The following is a 19998-nucleotide window of genomic DNA, read 5'->3' as shown; positions in this document are numbered from 1 at the left end:
GTTCGAGACCCCGAGGTCGCCAGCTTGAGCAAAAAGCTCACCAGCTTGGTTGGACCCAAAGTTGCTGGCTAGAGCAAGGGGTCACTCAGTCTGCTGTAGCTCTATGGTCAAGGCACATATGAGAAAGCAATCAATGAACAACTAAGGTGTCGCAACGAAAAACTGATGATTGATGCTTCTCATCTCTCTCCGTTCCTGTCTGTCTGTCCCTATCTATTCCTCTCTCTGACTCTCTCTGTCCCTGTAAGAAAAAAAAAAAAAAAAAAAAAAAAAAAGAAAATAACAAGTGATGAGGATGTGAATAAACTTGAACCCCTATGCACTGCTGGAGGGATTATAAAATAGCATTTCTGCTGTAGAAAACAGTACAGTGGTTCCTCCCAAAAATTTAAAAAAGACTGTGTGATCTAGCAATCTTACTTCTGGGTATATATACAAAATAACTGAAAGCAGGGACTCAAAGAGGTATTTGCACAACCCATGTTCATATCAGCAACTATTCACAGTAGCCAAGAGGTAAAAACAACCTAAATATCCATCAATAGAGGAATGGATAAACAAAATGTGGTATATATGTATAATAAAATATTATTAGCAGCCTTAAAACAGAAGGAAACGCTGTTATATCCTACAAAATGGATGAACCTTGAAGACATTATGCAGAGTGAAATAAGCTGGCCACAAAGACACATATACTGTATGATTCCACTTATATGAGGTATCTAAAGTAGTTAAATTCATAGAAACAGAAAGTAGAATGGTGGTTACCAGGGATAAGGGGAAAGGGAAGTTTTTTGTTTGTTTGTTTTTTTGAAAGGGAAGTTTTTATTTAATGGGTCTAATGTTTTGCATTTATAAGATGACAATGTTCTGGAGATCTGTTTCACACCAATGTGCATAAACTTACTATTGAAGTATATACACTTAAAAAATTTTAAGATGGTAAATTTTGTTATGTGCTTTTAACACAAACACACATGTCAGAAAACAATATTCTTTGTAGCATAACTTTGTGCTAAAATAACTTCTTAGAGGATATTTGGACAAGACAAATGTTAAAATATAAATATATTTTATACTCAGAAAACCTTGTTACCTGCAACAAATCCAACTACCAGATCTTTTCCAGTAGTAGAACGTTGACCTTTGACCCAGACTGTTTTGAGGCTATTAAAAGTGTAGAAATAGACAAAATTGGAGCAGCAGAGACTGGAGATAACTGGAAACCACCCTCGATATGGGGCCAGGCTAGGGAAAAAACACAATAAGCAAAGTAAAGATGTTGGACAAAAGCCATAGAAATGGGCAAAGTCCTAGGAAAGGCTGATCATCATTCACATATTGTCAAGTTCACTCCTACACTACAAGGAATTCCATACTATCTACATACACATCTTACATTCTGAAGGACGCCCAAACCAAGAAATCCTTTCCAGCACTAATGATGCCAAAGAAACACATTCAATGGCTAATTTACTGCTTTCCTTTATTAATTATTATGTAAAATAAAGACAATTTCCTCATGGCTCTTAGTTAATACAGCATTACTCACATTTTATTACAGGACAAGAACAATCAAAATGAAGTAAATATAAAAAATATGTGCAAAGATGCCTGACCGGGCAGTGGCACAGTGGATAGAGTGTGGGACTGGGATGCCGAGGACCCAGGTTCGAGACCCCAAGGTCGCCAGTTTGAGTACGGGCTCATCTGATTTGAGCAAAGCTCACCAGCTTGGACCCAAGGTCACTGGCTCGAGCAAGGGGTTACTCGGTCTGCTGAAGGCCCACGGTCAAGGCACATATGAGAAAGCAATCAATGAACAACTAAGGTGTCATAATGTGCAATGAAAAACTAATAATTGATGCTTCTCATCTCTCCATTCCTGTCTGTCTGTCCCTGTCTATCCCTCTCTCTGTCTCTGTCTCTGTAAAAAAAAAAAAAAAATGTGCAAAGAAAGTGACGGAGGCATATTGTAAGGGCACAGGAACCAGACTAAGAGGTTCCCACTGGCCAAACCTGGAGCAATCTGAGCACCAAAATAATAAAGTATAGTAACCAGTTGTAAATTACTGATGAAACAGAAATTTCTGAGCTGATACTGATACTAAATACAGAATCTCCTCATAGACTGCTTATAGTAGCAACAGAGGAAAAATAAAATTATTCAGTGGCTATATCAAATCTAAAAAATCATCACTAACCAAGGAAGATACGTTGGACAATATGTCTCCAGTTGTGATACCCTGAAAAGCACACAGTATCACCTATGCATTATTCTGGCCCAGAATGCACAGTCTCAATCTAATCATGAAGAAACATGAGGCAAACTTAAAATGAGAAGCGTTTTAATTTTTAAAAAGGGGGAGGAGAACTGACTATATTCTTTAAAAATGTCAATGTCATAGTAGTAAAGGGTTTTGATATATGGTATCAAACTTATTCTCAAATTATCTGGAAAAAATCTGTAAGTGGCATGTGTGGTGTGTGTGTAATAAAGAGAAAAAGGGAGGGAAAAGAGAAGGAATGGTGAACGCCTGAGCAAGTGGCAAAATAAATGAAAAAAGTGTTAACAATAGGTGTATCTGGGTTTTAAAGCACTTACTCATATTCGCTATACTCTTCAGTTTTGCAACTTTTTGAAAATTTGAAATTATTTCCAAATAAAGAGTTAAAAATAAAAGAAGCACATAATATGTCTGAATGTATTTGATAGGAATGAACTAAACAACTATTACCTTCCTTGGTTTACTGTAGATAAAACAAAATACTGGTTTCATGAAAGACTCTACCATCAAGAATGGTGAACCACAGAACTTGAAGGAAATGAAAATAACTATGTACTTACAAGTCGGCAATTACAAATTCATAACACTATAAGGATGTGAGAATGGACAGAAAACCTGAAGGCCTATGAATCTAGTATGGAGATGCTTCGTCAAACAAAGATGTAGGCGGTAGTACTCACATGCCTTCTTCTTTAATGATCTCCAGAAGCACCATGTGTGTGGTTTTGGACTTTCTTTTCTCATCAACTACAAGACAAAAGACTATTCATTATTCGTGAACCACAGCATTTTAATTCAATATCCAATATCCAAAGTAAAAGATGTGATGAGAAATTTATTTCTTATATTTGTAAGGCTCTCTTGTCTTTTCCCCCAAGTTATATATTCTCATTTTTATCTTAACATCTTATAAAGTAGAGAGGAAGTAAACTACTATCTCCCCTTTATTTATTTTTAATTTGACAGAGAGAGAGATAGAGAGAGAGGGACAGACAGGAAGGGAACGAGATAAGAATCAACTCATAGCTGCAGCATCTTAGTTGTTCACTGATTACTTTCACAGATGTGCCTTGGCCAGGGGGATCCAGCTGAGCCAGTGACCCCATGCTCAAGCCAGTGAGTGACCTTGGGCTTCAAGCCAGCAACCTTTGCACTCAAGCCAGCGACCATGGGGTCGCATCTATGATCCCAGGCTCAAGCCACATGAGCCCACGTTTAAGCTGGTGACCTCAGAATTTCAAACCTGGGACCTCAGTATCCCAAGCTGATGCTCTATCCACTGAACCACTGCCTGGTCAGGCCTACTATTTCCCTTTTAGAGAAGCAGCTACAGACACAAAAACTTTGAAGGACACATAGTTGGCACCGAAGTCAGGATTAAAACTTAAGTTTCCAAAGTTTTAGTCTTGTGCTTTTCCTAATCTAACAAATAAAAGGACTCAAAAAATGAGAGTTCTGTTCTTGGTATTCTTACTGAAAACAAAACCTACCTCAATTAACTTCAAATTTAATATCCACCTTTGAAGAATCTTTTGAAAACATAAAAATGTGGAAATGAACCAATTTCTTAAGAATTAAATCGGTACCTTTATGGTTTGTAGGATGGCAAATTAGGAAACGTATATAGAAGGAAACCTGGCAATATCTATCAAAATTACAATCATTATTTACTCTTTGATCCAGCAATCCCATTTCTAGGAATTTACCCCACAGAACTTAAAAAAACAAAGTAGCATATGAACAAGTCTGTTCTACAAAAGAGAAGAAACAACCCAACAATCCCCAATGGGGGAGGGCAAACAGGTTAGGGTGCCTTCACACCATGGAACATTCTAACCTAGAAGGAAGGACGAGGCTCCCAGTGCACTGATTTGGAAGGCATTTAAAATAAGATGTTAAGTGAAAAATGCAAGGTACAGAACAGTGTGAATAGTATGCTTTTTGTGTTAGGAAGAAAAGAATATGTATTCTTATTTGCTTGTTACACCACACAGACTCTGCAAAGCTATTTGAAAAACTCATAAGGGCATTATCTGCAGGGAAAAGGGAAGAAGGAGCAGACTAGAGTGAGATTTTTCATTGTACTGTATATATTTTTATATATTTTGTTTTTGAGTTGAGTCAAATAAAATTATTTCCTATCCTAAACCTCTAAAATTAATTTAAAATAGTAGTCATGAAGGGTTTTAACATAGAAATTAGTTTATTCAAAGCTCATCTTACTCTTATCTCCTCATGTACGTTTTGGCATAGTTGTATAATTTCTTTTTTTTAATGTTTCCATTGATCTGTGTGTGAGAGAGAGAGAGAAAGAGAGAAGGAGGGAGGAAAGAAGGAAGAGAGAGGGAAAGAAAAGCACCAACTCGTTTCACTTAGTTGTTCCATTCAGTTGTGTACTCATTGTTTCTCATATGTGCACTGACCAGGGATGAAACTCGTGACGTCTGGCGCACAGGGTTGATGCTTTATTCACTAAACCACCCAGGCAGGGCAACAGGTTTATGGTTTCAAGTAGAAAGATACTGACAAAAAACAAAACAAAACAAAACAAAACGACAAGCAGTAGTTATAGAGTTGCACAGTCCTATAAAGCAAAAGAGGTAAACTAGACCTGTTAGTGGCACAGTGAATAGAGTGTTGACTTGGGACGCTGAAGTCCCAGTGTTCAAAACCCCAACATCGCTGGCTTGAGCACAGGTTCATCCACCTTGAGCGCTGGCTCACCAGCTTGAGCGCGGGGTCACTGCCTTGGGATCATCAACATGATCCTATGGTCACTGGCTTGAGCCCAAGGTCGCTGGCTTGAGCAAAGGATCACAACCCTCCCGCAAGGCACATATGAGAAACAATCAATGAACAACTAAAGTGCTGCAACTAGGAGTTGCTGCCTCTCATCTCTTTCCTTTCCTGTCTCTCTTGCTCTTTTTTTTTTCTTGCTAAAAAAAAAAGTCATAATATTTGTTAGAAAAAATCTCAATCATTCAAAACTATTAGTGCAAGCCCACTCAGTTATCTTGAAATAGAAAATGGCTAAGGCTATGACTCATCCATGAATGCCCCTCTGTTAATTAGGAAATAGCAATGATGCTGAGTATTTCAAGTCAGTGAAAATGGACAACAGATCTCTAACAAAACAGAATATCCTTGTTAATTTTTAATTTAGAACCTACTGAGAAATATGTTTGCTTCCTGACACCAAAAAAACCCAGAAATACAGTGACTACAAAAGATACTCACCTTGAAGTCGAAGTCGAGCTGTATCTAAAGGAAAAAACACTGTCATTGCAGTCACGCTGCCCTGGAAGATTATTAGAACAGCCGTTAGTCATTACACATCACAAGACAATGAGCCACAACTTTTAAAGAAACAAAAGTTCACTATTAATGATGGGTCAAATCAGGTTTTCAGTGAACGCATACAATATTTTAACCTATTGAGATTGTTATTGTTCAAACTTCTGTAGTTATGTACTTAAACAGAGCATTAAATTTTCTAGAAGAAATACTGTTCTATCTCTCTGATATTGAAGAAAAGAATGTGATGGGTCCCTGGAAATGATGATTTTAGGTGTTTACAACCTAGGCCACATGTCAAAGATAGCAGGTAAATGGATTTTAAGTTAACCTTCCCGAGCTCAGTTGTTCTCCTATGCTCTGAAACCAAAATATGCAGTAATCAGATACATACTTCTAGTCCAGGGGTCGGGAACCTTTTTGGCTGAGAGAGCCATGAACACCACATATTTTAAAATGTAATTCTGCGGCCTGATCAGGCGGTGGCGCAGTAGATAGAGCGTCGGACTGGGATGCAGAGGACCCAGGTTCGAGACCCCAAGGTCGCCAGCTTGAGTGCAGGCTCTCTGGTTTGAGCAAAAAGCTCACCAGCTTCAACCCAAGGTCTCTGGCTTGAACAAGGGGTTACTCAGTCTGCTGAAGACCCACGGTCAAGGCATCAATGAGAAGGCAATCAATGAACAACTAAGGTGTCGCAGTGTGCAATGAAAAACTAATGATTGATGCTTCTCATCTCTCCATTCCTGTCTGTCTGTCCCTATACCTCTCTCCGACTCTCTCTCTGTCTCTGTTAAAAAAAAAAAAATGTAATTCTGCAAGAGACATACAACGACCAGTGCATGTTACGCATTATCCAATAAAAATTTGGTGTTGTCCCGGAGGACAGCTGTGATTGGCTCCAGCCACCCCCAACCATGAACATGAGCAGTAGGAAATGAATGGATTGTAATACATGAGAATGTTTTATGTTTTCAATGTTGTTTTTTTTTTATTAAAGATTTGTCTGCAAGTCAGATGCAGCCATCAAAAGAGCCACATCTGGCTCATGAGCCATAGGTTTCTGACCCCTGTTCCAGTCTCTGTGCTTAATCAAAATATTCACCACAAAGTAAGAGAAGTGTAAGGATCATATTGTTCTATATAATGGTTTTGTTTGCTGTGCTTTAAATAAAATACTGGCACTCTCTCCGCTAAAAGTTCCATAAATAACTCATCTAAGGTAACACAATGACAAAAATTACCAAGAAAAAAAAAGAAGCCAACAACTAGTCTTTCTATTGACAAGACCCTACAAATAAAAACAACAAGTATATAGTTAGGAATGAAATTATACACATGAAATCTCTCATGGGTTTATGGTTCTCAATCCAGATGCCAGCCCATATGATGGTACATATTCTCAGGCAGAAGATCAAGTTTTAAGAACGCTGTCCAAAGGATAGGTTGCTGGTTTGATCCTTGGTCAGGGCACGCTGGGGGGCTCCAACGGAGCCAATGACCCCTTGCTCAAGCCAGTGACCTTGGGCTTGAAGCCAGCGACCTTCGGACTCAAGCCAGCAATCATGGGGTCATGTCTATGATCCCATACTCAAGTTGGTGACCGTGTGATCAAGCCAGATGAGCCCACATTCAAGCGGGTAATCTTGGGGTTTCGAGCCCAGGTCTTCAGCATCCCAGGTCGATGCTCTATTCACAGTACTACCACCAGTCTGGTCCATTTCCTGATTCTTTTTTTTTTTTAAGAGACAGAGAGAGAGAGTCAGAGTGAGGGATAGACAGGGACAGACAGGAACGGAGAGATGAGAAGCATCAATCATTAGTTTTTCGTTGCGCATTGCGACACCTTAGTTGTTAATTGATTGCTTTCTCATATGTGCCTTGACCATGGGCCTTCAGCAGACTGAGTAACCCCTTGCTTGAGCCAGCGACCTTGGGTCCAAGCTGGTGAATTTTTGCTCAAACTAGATGAGCTTACGCTCAAACTGGCGACCCTCGGGGTCTCAAACCTGGGTCTTCCGCATCCCAGTCTGATGCTCTATCCACTGTGCCACCGCCTGGTCAGGCCATTTCCTGATTCTTGCTATTGTCTACACTTCTTATTCACAATGCCTTGTTTCTCTGTGAGTTTAGTTAGTTGGATTGAGCTACTCATTTTCTTAGGATTTTATTTTTCAGCATTCTTTCAGACCTCACGAAGATAAGTACTTCCAGAAAGTACATCTGCTAGGCATTTTGGGGCTCCAGATTTATTGGTTGATCCCTTACTGGACTTCTCATCTTGGACAGACAAGGCTCTTTCCCTTCTTTTCTGTATCTCTATAAGCTACAAATCTAAAGTTCATGTTTCAGGTTAAGCAATTTCTGCAGGGCAAAAACTGCTATCCTTGACCCTGGGTCCTGCCTTTACTCATTCTCCATTCTGAGAGTTCCTTATATTCTTGTCACCTTATTGATACTTTTAATAAGTTATTTAAAAAAAAATTTTTTTTTGACAAACAGTAAGGGAGTCAGAGAGAGGGATAGGGTCAGACAGACAGTAAGGGAAAGAGATGAGAAGCATCAATTCTTCATTGCATCTTCTTAGTTGTTCATTGATTGCTTTCTCATATGTGCCTTGACTGGGGGGCTACAGCAGGCCAAATGACCTGTTGCTCAAGCCAGCGACCTTTGGGCTCAAGCCAGCGACCATGGGATCATGCCTATGATCCCATGCTCAAGCCAGCAACCTCAGGGTTTCGAATCTGGGTCCTCCACGTGCCAATCTGATGGTCTATCCACTGCGCTACAGCCTGGTCAGGCCAGAATATTCTTTAAATAAAGTTAGCAAAAAGGGAAGGGGAATGAGCAGCAGCTAAGGAGAAAAGCAGTCTCCAGACTAGACTGGTATGGTTTTATGACAAGGCGGGCTGAGCATGATTGAAAGTTGAAAGGAAGCCATGGAGAAAGATTAAAGCTGTGCCCTGGCCGGTTGGCTCAGCGGTAGAGCGTCGGCCTGGCGTGCGGGGGACCCGGGTTCGATTCCCGGCCAGGGCACACAGGAGAAGCGCCCATTTGCTTCTCCACCCCTACCCCCTCCTTCCTCTCTGTCTCTCTCTTCCCCTCCCGCAGCCAAGGCTCCATTGGAGCAAAAATGGTGCGGGCGCTGGGGATGGCTCCTTGGCCTCTGCCCCAGGCGCTAGAATGGCTCTGGTCGCAGCAGAGCGACGCCCCGGAGGGGCAGAGCATCGCCCCTGGTGGGCGTGCCAGGTGGATCCCAGTCGGGCGCATACAGGAGTCTGACTGTCTCTCCCTGTTTCCAGCTTCAGAAAAATACAAAAAAAAAAAAAAAAAAAAAAAGATTAAAGCTGTAAGAAAGAGTGGCCTGACTTGTGGTGGTGCAGCGATTAAAAGTGTTGACTTGGGTGCCTGACCAGGCGGTGGTACAGTGGATAGAGCGTTGGACTGGGATGTGAAAGGACCCAGGTTCGAAACCCCGAGGTTGCCAGCTTGAGTGCTGGCTTATCTGGCTTGGGCAAAAGCTCACCAGCTTAGACCCGGGTTCGCTGGCTCCAGCAAGGGGTTACTCAATCTGCTGAAGGCCCACTGTCAAGGCACATATGAGAAAGCAATCAATGAACAACTAAGAAGTCGCAACGCGCAACGAAAAGCTAATGATTGATGTTTCTCATCTCTCTGTTCCTGTTTGTCCCTGTCTCTCCCTCTCTCTGACTCTCTCTCTGTCTCTGTAAAAAAAAAAAAAAAAAAAGTGTTGACTTGGAATGCTGAGGTCATCAGTTCAAAAACACAAGGTTGTCCAGCTAGGCACATACGAGAAGCAATTAGCACAAACTGATGCTTCCCGTTCCTCCCTCTGCCTTTCTCTCTCTATCCTCTCTCCAAAATCCATAAATAAAATCTTTAAAAAAAAGTGAAAATTAATGGAGCAAAGTCTCAAAAGGTAATTGGGGTTGGGGCCACGGGTGAGGACAGAGATCAAAGGCAGCAGAGATAGATGCGTCTCAGTTTTCCTAAAACAAGTAGAATGTACAAATATGATATTTGTGTACAATTGCAATGGATTCTGTAATAAGAAAAAATAAGTGAGAAAGCTCATCTCATGTAGCCCCTATTTTATCTTCTACAGAGTAAAAGGTGAGATCTGCTACTAGTGAAGGGAATAGGTAGAGTTGGCCAAATGGATGACAGAAAACTTCAATTCCATTGGATACACCAAGATTGCGGGTCTGATCCCTGGTTAGGGCACATACGAGAATCAACCAATGAATGCATAACAAGTGGAACAACACACTGATGTTTCTTTCTCTTTCACTCTCCTTCCTCTCTCTCTAAAATCAATAAACAAAATTTTAAAAATTATTAAAAAGAATATATCTGAAAAAGAAATTATTAATTATGGCCTTACTACACTATCCCAAGCATTGTGCTAGGTGCTCTACAAGTGTTACCACATTTACTTCTCAGGAGAACCCAGTAAGGTGTTATTATCCCCATTTAATAAAAAGTTCGAAAAATAATTATAATAAAGATTGCATAACTAGACTTAGGATGATGGGCACACACTGTAATATATAGATCAGGGGTAGTCAACCTTTTTATACCTACCGCCCACTTTTGTATCTTTGTTAGTAGTAAAATTTTCTAACTGCCCACCGGTTCCACAGTAATGGTGATTTATAAAGTAGGGAAGTAACTTTACTTTATAAAATTTATAAAGCAAAGTTACAGCAAGTTAAAGCATATAATAATAATTACTCACCAAGTACTTTATGTTGAATTTTTGCTAAGTTTGGCAAAATAAATCTTTATAAAACAACTTACTATAGTTAAATCTTTTTATTTATACTTTGGTTGCTCTGCTACCACCCACCATGAAAGCTGGAACGCCCACTAGTGGGTTGTAGGGACCAGGTTAACTACCACGGATATAGATGATGTATCACAGAATTGTACGCTTGTCACCTATATAATATTAACCAACGTAGGCCAATAAAGTCATAAAAAAATAAATGACAGCTAAAAAAAACAACTACATAAAATCTTTAGGATTGATTTTGGAAGTCTTTTTAATGATATGGTATAATAGATTATTTACATGAGGCCATTAACTGTACCACATATAGAAGTCATCAATTAGAAATACAGTATTACCCTGAAACAATACAATTTTGGTTTTTAAATACAGTACTCAGGATTGCAATTATTCCATGTTGTGCCAGAAAACACTCAAAATCACTCGTTTACTTTAATTTTTTAAATGTGTGTGTCTGTGTGCATGCGCATGACAGCATACTTGATGTGAGAGTGTTGATCTTGGAAAGACGTGAAAAAGCAAATATAAAACATTAACTCTAAAAAGTTGTAAGTCAACATCTAAACAATGATCCAACAATCCTTTGGGGAGAAGAAGCAACTAAGTCAGGCAGCCCTAGAGTTTATTATACATAGTCACGAAAATGGGCACAGTCACAATTACAACCCATGTTGCCTAGCTCAAGTGCTCTTAACCACTATGCTAAACTGACTCTCCTCAATCATTTCAAAGCTTTAGTTGAACATCATGCTCAGGACACTAAAGTAAACATGAACCATCACCACAATACTATACCGTTAAAAGTAATGCCACTCTTGTCAACTGTAGTGACATTTTTGTGGTGAATTTTTTTTCTTTTGGTAGGAATCAGAAGAAAATAGAGCCCATGTTGTGTGGTTTTAACCTTACTTAATATAGAGGACTGCAAAAAGAGATGAGAACCATTTTTGAGCATGAATAACAAAATACAATGCAAATTCTCACTCAGATATGTGCTAGGAACAGTACTGCCCCAAGGGGAAGCAGAAGAAAAAAATTATTCTCACAAGGCTATGTACTGGATATTCTAACAAAGCCAGAAAGAAAAACCATAGCAAATTCAGGGTAAATAATTTCAAGTAGAACTTTTAACAAAAGAAAAATAGGCAATATAAAGAGAAAAAAATGGCAATTTCTCTGTAGATCAAATAGAAATACATCATCTCTCCCCCCAGGCCCTGTCTAAAGCAAGGGTAGAAAACTATGGCCAATATCTTATCCAGTGCTTGGTTTGGTAAATAGGATTTCCTTGGAACACAGTTCTGCCCATTCAGTTAGTCACTGTTATTAATGGCTGAGTTCACACTATCATGGCAGACTGAGTAGTGGCATCAAAGACTTTACATAAAGTGTAAAATATTTACTACCTGCTTCCTTACAGGAAGTTTGTCAACTCATTTCTTTTATAACACTTAACACTATCTAAAATTATTGGGTTTTGTTTGTTTACTCAGCTATTGTCTGACTCCCCCACTGGAATGCAAACTTCATGAAGGAAAACTCTGTTCTCCACTCTATTTTTAGCACTAGAACATAGAAAGCACTCAATAAAGGTGTTAAATAAATGGCATTTATTGAGAGAAAAACAACAACAACAAAGATTTCCCATTCTCTCTTAGATATACTCCCAACTATTCACCCTACCATTCTATTGAAATGGGTCTTCTCGTTCCAATCTTTAGTATATGTGCTATCAAAGTGAGCACCAAAATGGTCTTCTCAAGTAACCATTGGATTTTTCATGTTGATGAACATGCTTATATATCCAATGATTAATTCTTAGTCATCTGCTTGACCAGGCGGTGGCACAGTGGATGGAAGGTCAGACTGGGACCTGGAGGACCCAGGTTCAAAGCCCCAAGGTTGCCAGCTTGAGCGCAGGCTCATCTGGTTTGAGCAAGGCTCACCAGGTTAAGTCCAAGGTCACTGGCTTGAGCAAGGGGTCACTCGGTCTGCTGTAGCCCCCCCCCCTCAATCAAGGCATATATGAGAAAGCAATCAATGAACAACTAAGGTGCCGCAATGAAGAACTGATGCTTCTCATCTCTCCCCCTTTCTGTCTGTCTGTCCCTATCTCTGTCATACACACACACAAAAAAATTCTTAGTCATCTTATTTGATCCATCAGTAGCATCTGACCAAGGTGGTCTATAGCCTCTCCATGTGACTTTCAGAACGTCATTTTCTTTTAGTTTTCCTCCTACCCTACTTCCTTTGTCTCCTTTGCTGGTGTTCTCTCACTTCCCTAACCTCTTACTGTTTGTGCTCCAAGACCTGGTTTCTGAGACTTTTCTCTCAGTCTACATCCATTTTCTTGGTAAAGTCATCTAAAATCATGACTACTCTTAGGCATTTCAAATGTAACTAGTCCAAAACCAAAATGCAATTCATATTTCCTTCAAAACTTGCTCCATCATGATCTTTACTAGCTCAATAAATGGGAATATCATCCTTCCAGTTGCTGAAGCCAAAAACTTTTGGGAGTCAACCAACCCTCATTCTGTTAAACCCCATATCCCATTCACCATCAAACTCTGACAGCACCACCTTATTCCAGGTTTCCCTGGCCCGATAGCTCAGTTAATTAAAGCTTTATCCCAAAGCAGAGACTGCAGAGGTTACTGGTTCAATCCCCAGTCAGGGCACATACAAGAACAGATCAATGTTCCTTTCTCTCTCTCTTCTTCTTCTCTAAAATCAATAAATAAAAATTAAATATATATATATATATATATATATATATATATATATAGTACAGGTTAACGATCACTTTTTACCACCTCCACAGCTACCATCCTTGCCCACTTATAGCTCACTTTCAACAGAACAGCCACAGTGACCATGTTTAAAATGTAAATGAGCAAGCTGCTACATGCTGTAAGCCTCCAATAGAGATACATGCTGTAAGCTCTTTCCCACTCACAAGACAAATCACGCAATTTGGCCCCCTGTAACCTATTTGCCTTTTTGTTTCCTTCTCTCCAGGAACATCGGCCTCCATGCCCATCCTAAAGCATGTCAAGCAAGCTTCCCACTCAGCCTCTATACAATGGCTGAAAGGCTCTTTTGGTTTAATGAATGATCTAAGATTCCTGAATCAGGTACTCCCATGAACTACTACTGTGTCACCTAATTCTCATAACTCTGTGAGGTAACAACTATCAACATACCCTCTTTATAGATTGGGAAAGTGTGGTTTACCGGCCACCTATCTAACAAATAATGGAGTTGGGGTTCAGCCCTGATGAGATGAGTCTGCACAGAATGTAAGTTCTCCAGGAGTTTGGGGAGCTAAAAGGAGAGGATTAGTGATATTCCTCTGAAGTTACAGATTCGAACTGTTACAGGCGTATGTTGACAGCTAGAGGAGGATATGAGAAAGAAATAAGATGAGAACCAGGAAGGTGAGCTACCCAAGTCAAGAGTGGAAAGTTTTAAGGAAAAGGGAGGGATGTCAAATGGAATTGAGACATCCAGAAGCCCAAGAACCCTGCACATACCTCACAGTAAACCACACTTGTGGTAGACAGCAACTCTGGCCTTGACTTAAAAAAAAAAAAAAAGTACCAATACTTTTTGTCAGAGATATCGTATTAGGTAGGCACTTCCATGTGCCTGCAGCAAATGTGTGAAAATTGGTTGTAGTTAAGCACGTGATTGTGCAACACAACATCACACCTTGGTTTTTCCCTGGCCCAAGTGAGATGAGTTTGTGGTGCGGTGAAGGTGTGGTAGAAGGAAGAGAGGTCTTTAATTTTCAGAAGGCAAATAAAACAGCAATTATCTTCAGCCCAACTCCCTGTGAGTATGTGAGACCACCGCCGTCTATATCCCAGATAGTATTTCAGGAGGCCAGAGCTGTCTCCAGGAGTGAAGAGTGAGTGTCGGCCCTCACACTAAATTCTTAAAGCAACTTCCCGCCTACGCCCCCTTACTTTCCGTCCCACGGCCACAACAGGCGACCCTAGACCCTACCCAACACGATCTCTCTCATCCCCATCCCCCAGACATATCCCGGGAAGTAACCTCAGAGAAACCCCACACCCCGCAGCGGCCCTAGCGTGAAGACCCCGCCTCACCACGGCTCCGGCCACAGCGTGGACCAAGCTTTCGTAGGACAGCACGGAAGCCATTGGTGCGGTTCCCTCAGGTAGGCCCACACTTTTCCTACAGGAGCCACGGCCAGCCGAGTGAGAACAGCCAGAGCCCAGGGCGAAGCGTCACAAACTCCACCCGCTTAGGCTCGCCTCCAGAACTACTACTTCCGGGTCGCAGGGCGCCCCATCTCGCTGCTAAAGGCTGCTGGGGCGGGAAATGGAAAGGTGAGTCTGGGAACGCCCCTATAGCTCTGATTGGCTCCCGGAGCGTACGGGGCGGAGCAGCGCAGTGCTGACTTCCTGACGAGAAGGGGTTGGGTACTCTAGGTTGCCGAGACCTGGTCACTCAGGCTTCACACGTACTCACGTAACACTGGGTACTTCAGAAAGTCTGGACGGCCTCCTTTTTCTCCACTTTCCTCCACTACAAGCTGATGACTGGCAAAATGGGGGACTCAAATCTTCCTGTCTCTCTGTGGCTTAATTAGCATTTTTTCTTGCTAGTATATTTTGAAAATAACATTTTGGCAAGAATAAATAAAATGTCAATTGGATTAGGTTCTCTCCTCTGAAAAACCCGGGGTGTGATGGGAAGCGAACTTGAGTTTCTGAAAGTCATAATGATCACATGGAGGTGGAACATACTTGTTGGCAAGTAGGAAAGTCTTTAACCTCTTGGTTTCCTCCTTTATGAAATAAGTGTTAATACAAAAACTAATGACTTGTGAGGATTATAAAAAAGTTAATTTATGTTGGTGTACTTTATAAAATACTTCAAAAAATTTTCCGTGTTGCAAAGTGAAGAGCCAAATTAAACAGAACTACAGATGCCATATTTCTGACCTAACACTATTTTTTTAGATTTTATTTATTCATTTTAGATAGGAGAGAGAGAGAAGGGGGGAACAGGAAGCATCAGCTTCTATACGTGCCTTGACCAGGCAAGCCCAGGGTTTCGAACTGTCGACCTAAGCATTCCAAGTCGACCCTCTATTCACTGCACCACCACGGGCCAGGCCCCTAACCCTGTATTGTGAGACACAGTGTTTCAAGACTCCAATTTCACTTCCTTACTTGGGTACCAATGTCACGTGTCTCTACCAGTTTCAGTACCAGCAAGTTTTATAATACCCTCACTGATCATTCTTTAGTGTGTACTACATACCGGGGTTAGTGCCTGATGCCCTTTTATCACATTTACTTCTCAGGAAAGTGCCTTAACAATTCACCTGGTCATGTTTTCTTCTTTATTGATTGGATGAATGGTTTTAGGGGAAAAGCGAAGCATCGATTTGTTATTCCAGTTATTTACACATTCATTGGTTGATTCCTGTATGTACCCTGACCAGGGATCAAAGCTTCAACCTTGCTCTAACCAACCAAGCTACCCCAGCCAGCACAAACTGGTCATGTTTTCACAAAATTTTCAGAAAATATTTTGCTATTGGTTAAGATCTCTTTGTATTTAAGATACTCTTCATTTAGGCTGGTGCTACACCGACTGCAAGCTAAGTAAAAGGTTAGTTGGGGAAAAACATACCTAATTGGATTTACTGATATCTATATGTATGGTTGTTACTGATAGACACCTTTTGTAAGACTGGCTTCCAGGATTAATCCCAGCACTCCTTTGGGTGATGACATCCAGGTACAGACCCAAAGGCCAATGAAGATAGAATTCTCGCGCTGGAACAGACAAGCTGGTCTGTTATAAAAGTTAAGCAGAGGACAAGTTCTAATTGACTCCCACTCAAACTGGAAGCTCTCAAGAATACAGGGTAGAGGAAAAAAAATATATATATTTTTTGTCCTGGCTGGATAGCTTGGTTAGTTAAGAGCAACATCCCAAATACAAAGGTTGCTGGTTTGATCCTTGGTCAGGGAAGATTGATGTATTTTTCGCTCTATAAGACGCACTCTCCTCTCCCCCAAAGTGGAGGGAAAATGCCTGTGTGTCTTACAGAGCGAAAAATATGGCATTTTATTAATATTTTAACTTCATTTGGTTCAGAATATTTTTTTTCTTATTTTCCTCCTTAAAACCCCAGGTGTGTCTTATAGAGTGAAAAATACGGTATCTCTCTACCTTTCCTTTTCTAAACTCAATAAATTAAAAAATATATATAGGGTGGGGCAAAAGTAAGTTTACAGCATGGAAAATACTTTTGTGGTATTCACAAATGTAAACCTACTTTTGCCCCACCCTGTATACTGGATTATGTAGATACAGATTTATAGACACTTATGGGCACTTTCCCATTTTGATGGTAACTGAATGCTTTTTTCCATATTCCCATTTGTAGAGCATGAATCTAGAGCAGAAAGCATGTCCAGCTATCAAAAAATATTTTGATTAAGATAAAATTATCTTCGCCTTGGCTAGGTAGCTCAGTTGGTTAGAGCATCATCTCAAAATGTAGAATTTGCCGGTTCAATCCTGAGTCAGGGCACCTACAGGAACAGATAGAAGTTCCTGTGTGTTTCACTGTTCCTTCCTTTCTCATTAAAATCAATAAAAATTTAAAAAATATATTAAAGATAGAGTTGTTTTCTATTGTACTGAAAACACTATAAAATTGTCATGAGTATGTAGTGAAAAATGTAGCATTTACATAGGTGCACCATGTACTAAATGGAACTCTGTAGTTCTGATGTAGGTACATCATTAAATGGAACTCTATATTTGTATTTTTTTAAAAATTTTTTTGCAAGGGACACATACACAGAGAGAGGAAAAGAGAGAGATGAAAAGCCATCAACTCAGTTGAGCCACCTTAGTTGTTCAGTGATTGCTTCTCATATGTGCCTTGACCTGAGGGCTTCAGCCAAGAATCCCTTGACCTTGGGATTCGAGCCACAGACCTTTGGGCTCAAGCTAGTGACCATAGGGTTATGTCTATGATCCCACACTCAAGCTAGCAACCCCATGCTCAAGCTGGTGAGACCCAACCTCAGGGTTTTGAACATGGCTCCTCAGTGTCCCAGGCCGAAACTGTAGCCACTGCTTCGTCAGGCAGTTGTACTTATTTCCAATGTTTAGAAATCATGATTTTGCTTGTTTTAAACATTTTTACATCTAATTGAGTATTCACAATTACCTATTTTCCTCAGAAGGTTCCCTAATCATAGAAACATAAACAAAAAATTCAGCATCATCCTGTTCACACCCATACCATTAGTACAAAGTAAGTTAAAAGAACCTAGCCAGGGCCCTGGATGGTTTGCTCAGTTTTAGAGCAGCAGCTCATAGTGAATGTCCTGGGTTCAATTTCCAGTCAGGGCACACAGGAGAAGCGACCATCTCCCCTTCCCCCCTGCTGTCTCTTTCCATCTCTCCCTCCCTCCCTCCTGCAGCCATGGCTCGAACAGCTCAAGTGAGCTGGCCCTGGCACTGAGGATGGCTCCATGGACTCTGCCTCAGGAGCTAGAAAAAAAAAAAAGGCTCCTGTTGCAAAGAGGAACAGCCCGAGATGAGCAGAGAATCGCCCCCTAGTGGGTTTGGCCAGTGGATCCTGGTGGGGTGCAGGAAGGATTGTCTGCCTTCCCTCCTCTCACCAAAATGAAAAAAAAACTAGCCAGAACTGATTTCATGTATGTGGCTTTGATCTGGTCATATGTTTTCACAAAGTTTGCAAGGGGGGGGGGGAGGATATATCTATATCTATATCTATATAGATATATATAGATAGATATATATATAGTGTGTGTGTGTGTGTGTGTGTGTGTGACAGAAACAGAGAGAGGGACAGATAGGGACAGACAGGAAGGGAGAGAGATGAGAAGCATCAATTCTTTGTTGCAGCACCTCAGTTGTTCATTACTTCTCACATGTACCTTAACCAGGGGGCTACAGCAGACCGAGTGACCCTTTGCTCAAGCCAGCAACCTTGGGCTCAAGCTGGTGAGCCTCGCTCAAACCAGATGAGCCCGCACTCAAGCTAGTGACCTCGGTGTTTTGAACCTGGGCCCTCTGCGTCCCAGTCCGACGCTCTATCCACTGCACCACCACCTGGTCAGGCTGCAGAAAGTCTTTTAATCACCATTGGTTAAATGGTCTCTATACTACAATGTCCTAGTGATCTGGGTAAATTTAAAGACATCCTAATTGATACACCATATACCTAGATTTTATAGAGCACCATTTATATTATTTACCTCCTTGCTACTCTAATCCTTAGAATCCAGTTTTAAAATTTGGATCTTACCTTAAAAGAATGTCAAGTATTTCATTGTCAGACTTCATAGAAAATGATGAATGTCCACTACCATCAGCACTAAACACTAGGTCTCACTAAATAATTGCCAACATACACTACTCACAAAAATCAGTTTATCACTTCATATTCATTTTGAAATATCCCCTAATTTTTGTGGGCAGTATATTTAAAACTTCTGCCAACTTGATATGCCATACTGTTTAAATGTCATTTTTAATTTTCCAAGTTATTCTTAAGTATACTTGTTACACCTTTACTTTCAAGGACTCTCTCTCAAACTGTATTAATAATGCTATGTTGGTTAATATTGGTACAAATTCCTAAAAACATTGGTACAAACTTTAAAAATTACTGTATCATAATTTCAATTGAGAGGTGGGAGACAGAGAGGCAGACACCTGGCTACACCCTAGGGATCCACCAGCAAGCCCCCTAAAGGGCGATGCTCTGCCTATCTGGGGCCACTGTTCTGTTGCTCAGCAACCAAGCTATTTCAGCACCTGAGGTGAGGCCATGGAGCCACTCTCAGTGCCCAGAGCTAAACTGCTTGAACCATTCAAGCCATGGCTGAAGGAGAGGAGAGAGAAAAAGAAAAAGGGAGGGGGGAGTGAGAGGAAGGATGGAGAGCAGATGGTAGTTTCTCTTGTGTGCCATGACTGGGAATCGAACCGGGACATCCACACGCTGGGCAGACACTCTACCACGGAACCAACCGGCCAGGGCCACATAATATTTAAACTATTTTTTTCTTGTCCCTATTATTGGGTTTGTCACAAGTGGACCAAGTATTTATGTTAGATTCCTATTAGGAGACACCATGTTGAATGTGTATTACCAGCACACCCCATGATGTGTGATATTCCTTTCAAATGTACATTTTAATTGTTTTGAATTTCTTGAAGTAATGAACAATTTTGCAATAAGCAACCTCATACAGAAAGGGGCAGCAGAGTATGTATAAGATAAAGAGGAAGACCTTTGAAACCACAAGCTTGGTGAAAATCTCAGCTTTACAAATATTCACGGGTGTTATTCTGGGCAATTAAGTGTTTCAGTCTCATTTGTGTAAAATGGAGATACAAGAACTTAAGGTCATTATCAGAATTGAGTCAATAGTTGCAAACTGATTACAAAGTGCTTGGCACAGACTAAGTACTACTTGATACATGAGCCTATTTGGGTGCATTACTTTCAGGTACAATAAAAATCTCTAAACTATGTTGTTTCTCCTATATCCCATTAGGCTTCTATTT

The 19998-nt window shown here is 40.6% G+C and overlaps 1 protein-coding gene across 1 annotated transcript in view; it reads right to left on the bottom strand.

Annotated features, from left to right (window-relative positions):
- The window catches only part of SLC25A17 (solute carrier family 25 member 17), a 33169-nt gene extending 18492 nt beyond the window's left edge, over positions 1-14677 (bottom strand). Inside the window, exons 1-4 of the mRNA XM_066257242.1 lie at positions 14511-14677; positions 5526-5586; positions 2969-3035; positions 1097-1248 (exon numbers count right to left, since the gene is read on the bottom strand). Of these exons, the coding sequence (XP_066113339.1) occupies positions 1097-1248; positions 2969-3035; positions 5526-5586; positions 14511-14564 (334 nt within the window). The 5' untranslated portion in view covers positions 14565-14677. The remainder of the gene's footprint in view (positions 1-1096; positions 1249-2968; positions 3036-5525; positions 5587-14510) is intronic.
- Positions 14678-19998: the final 5321 nt, after the last annotated feature.

The sequence above is a fragment of the Saccopteryx bilineata genome, chromosome 1, assembly GCF_036850765.1.
Source record: "Saccopteryx bilineata isolate mSacBil1 chromosome 1, mSacBil1_pri_phased_curated, whole genome shotgun sequence".
NCBI lineage: Eukaryota > Metazoa > Chordata > Mammalia > Chiroptera > Emballonuridae > Saccopteryx > Saccopteryx bilineata.
Note: the sequence above shows the minus strand (reverse complement) of the source record. Positions and strands in the feature narration are given on the sequence as shown.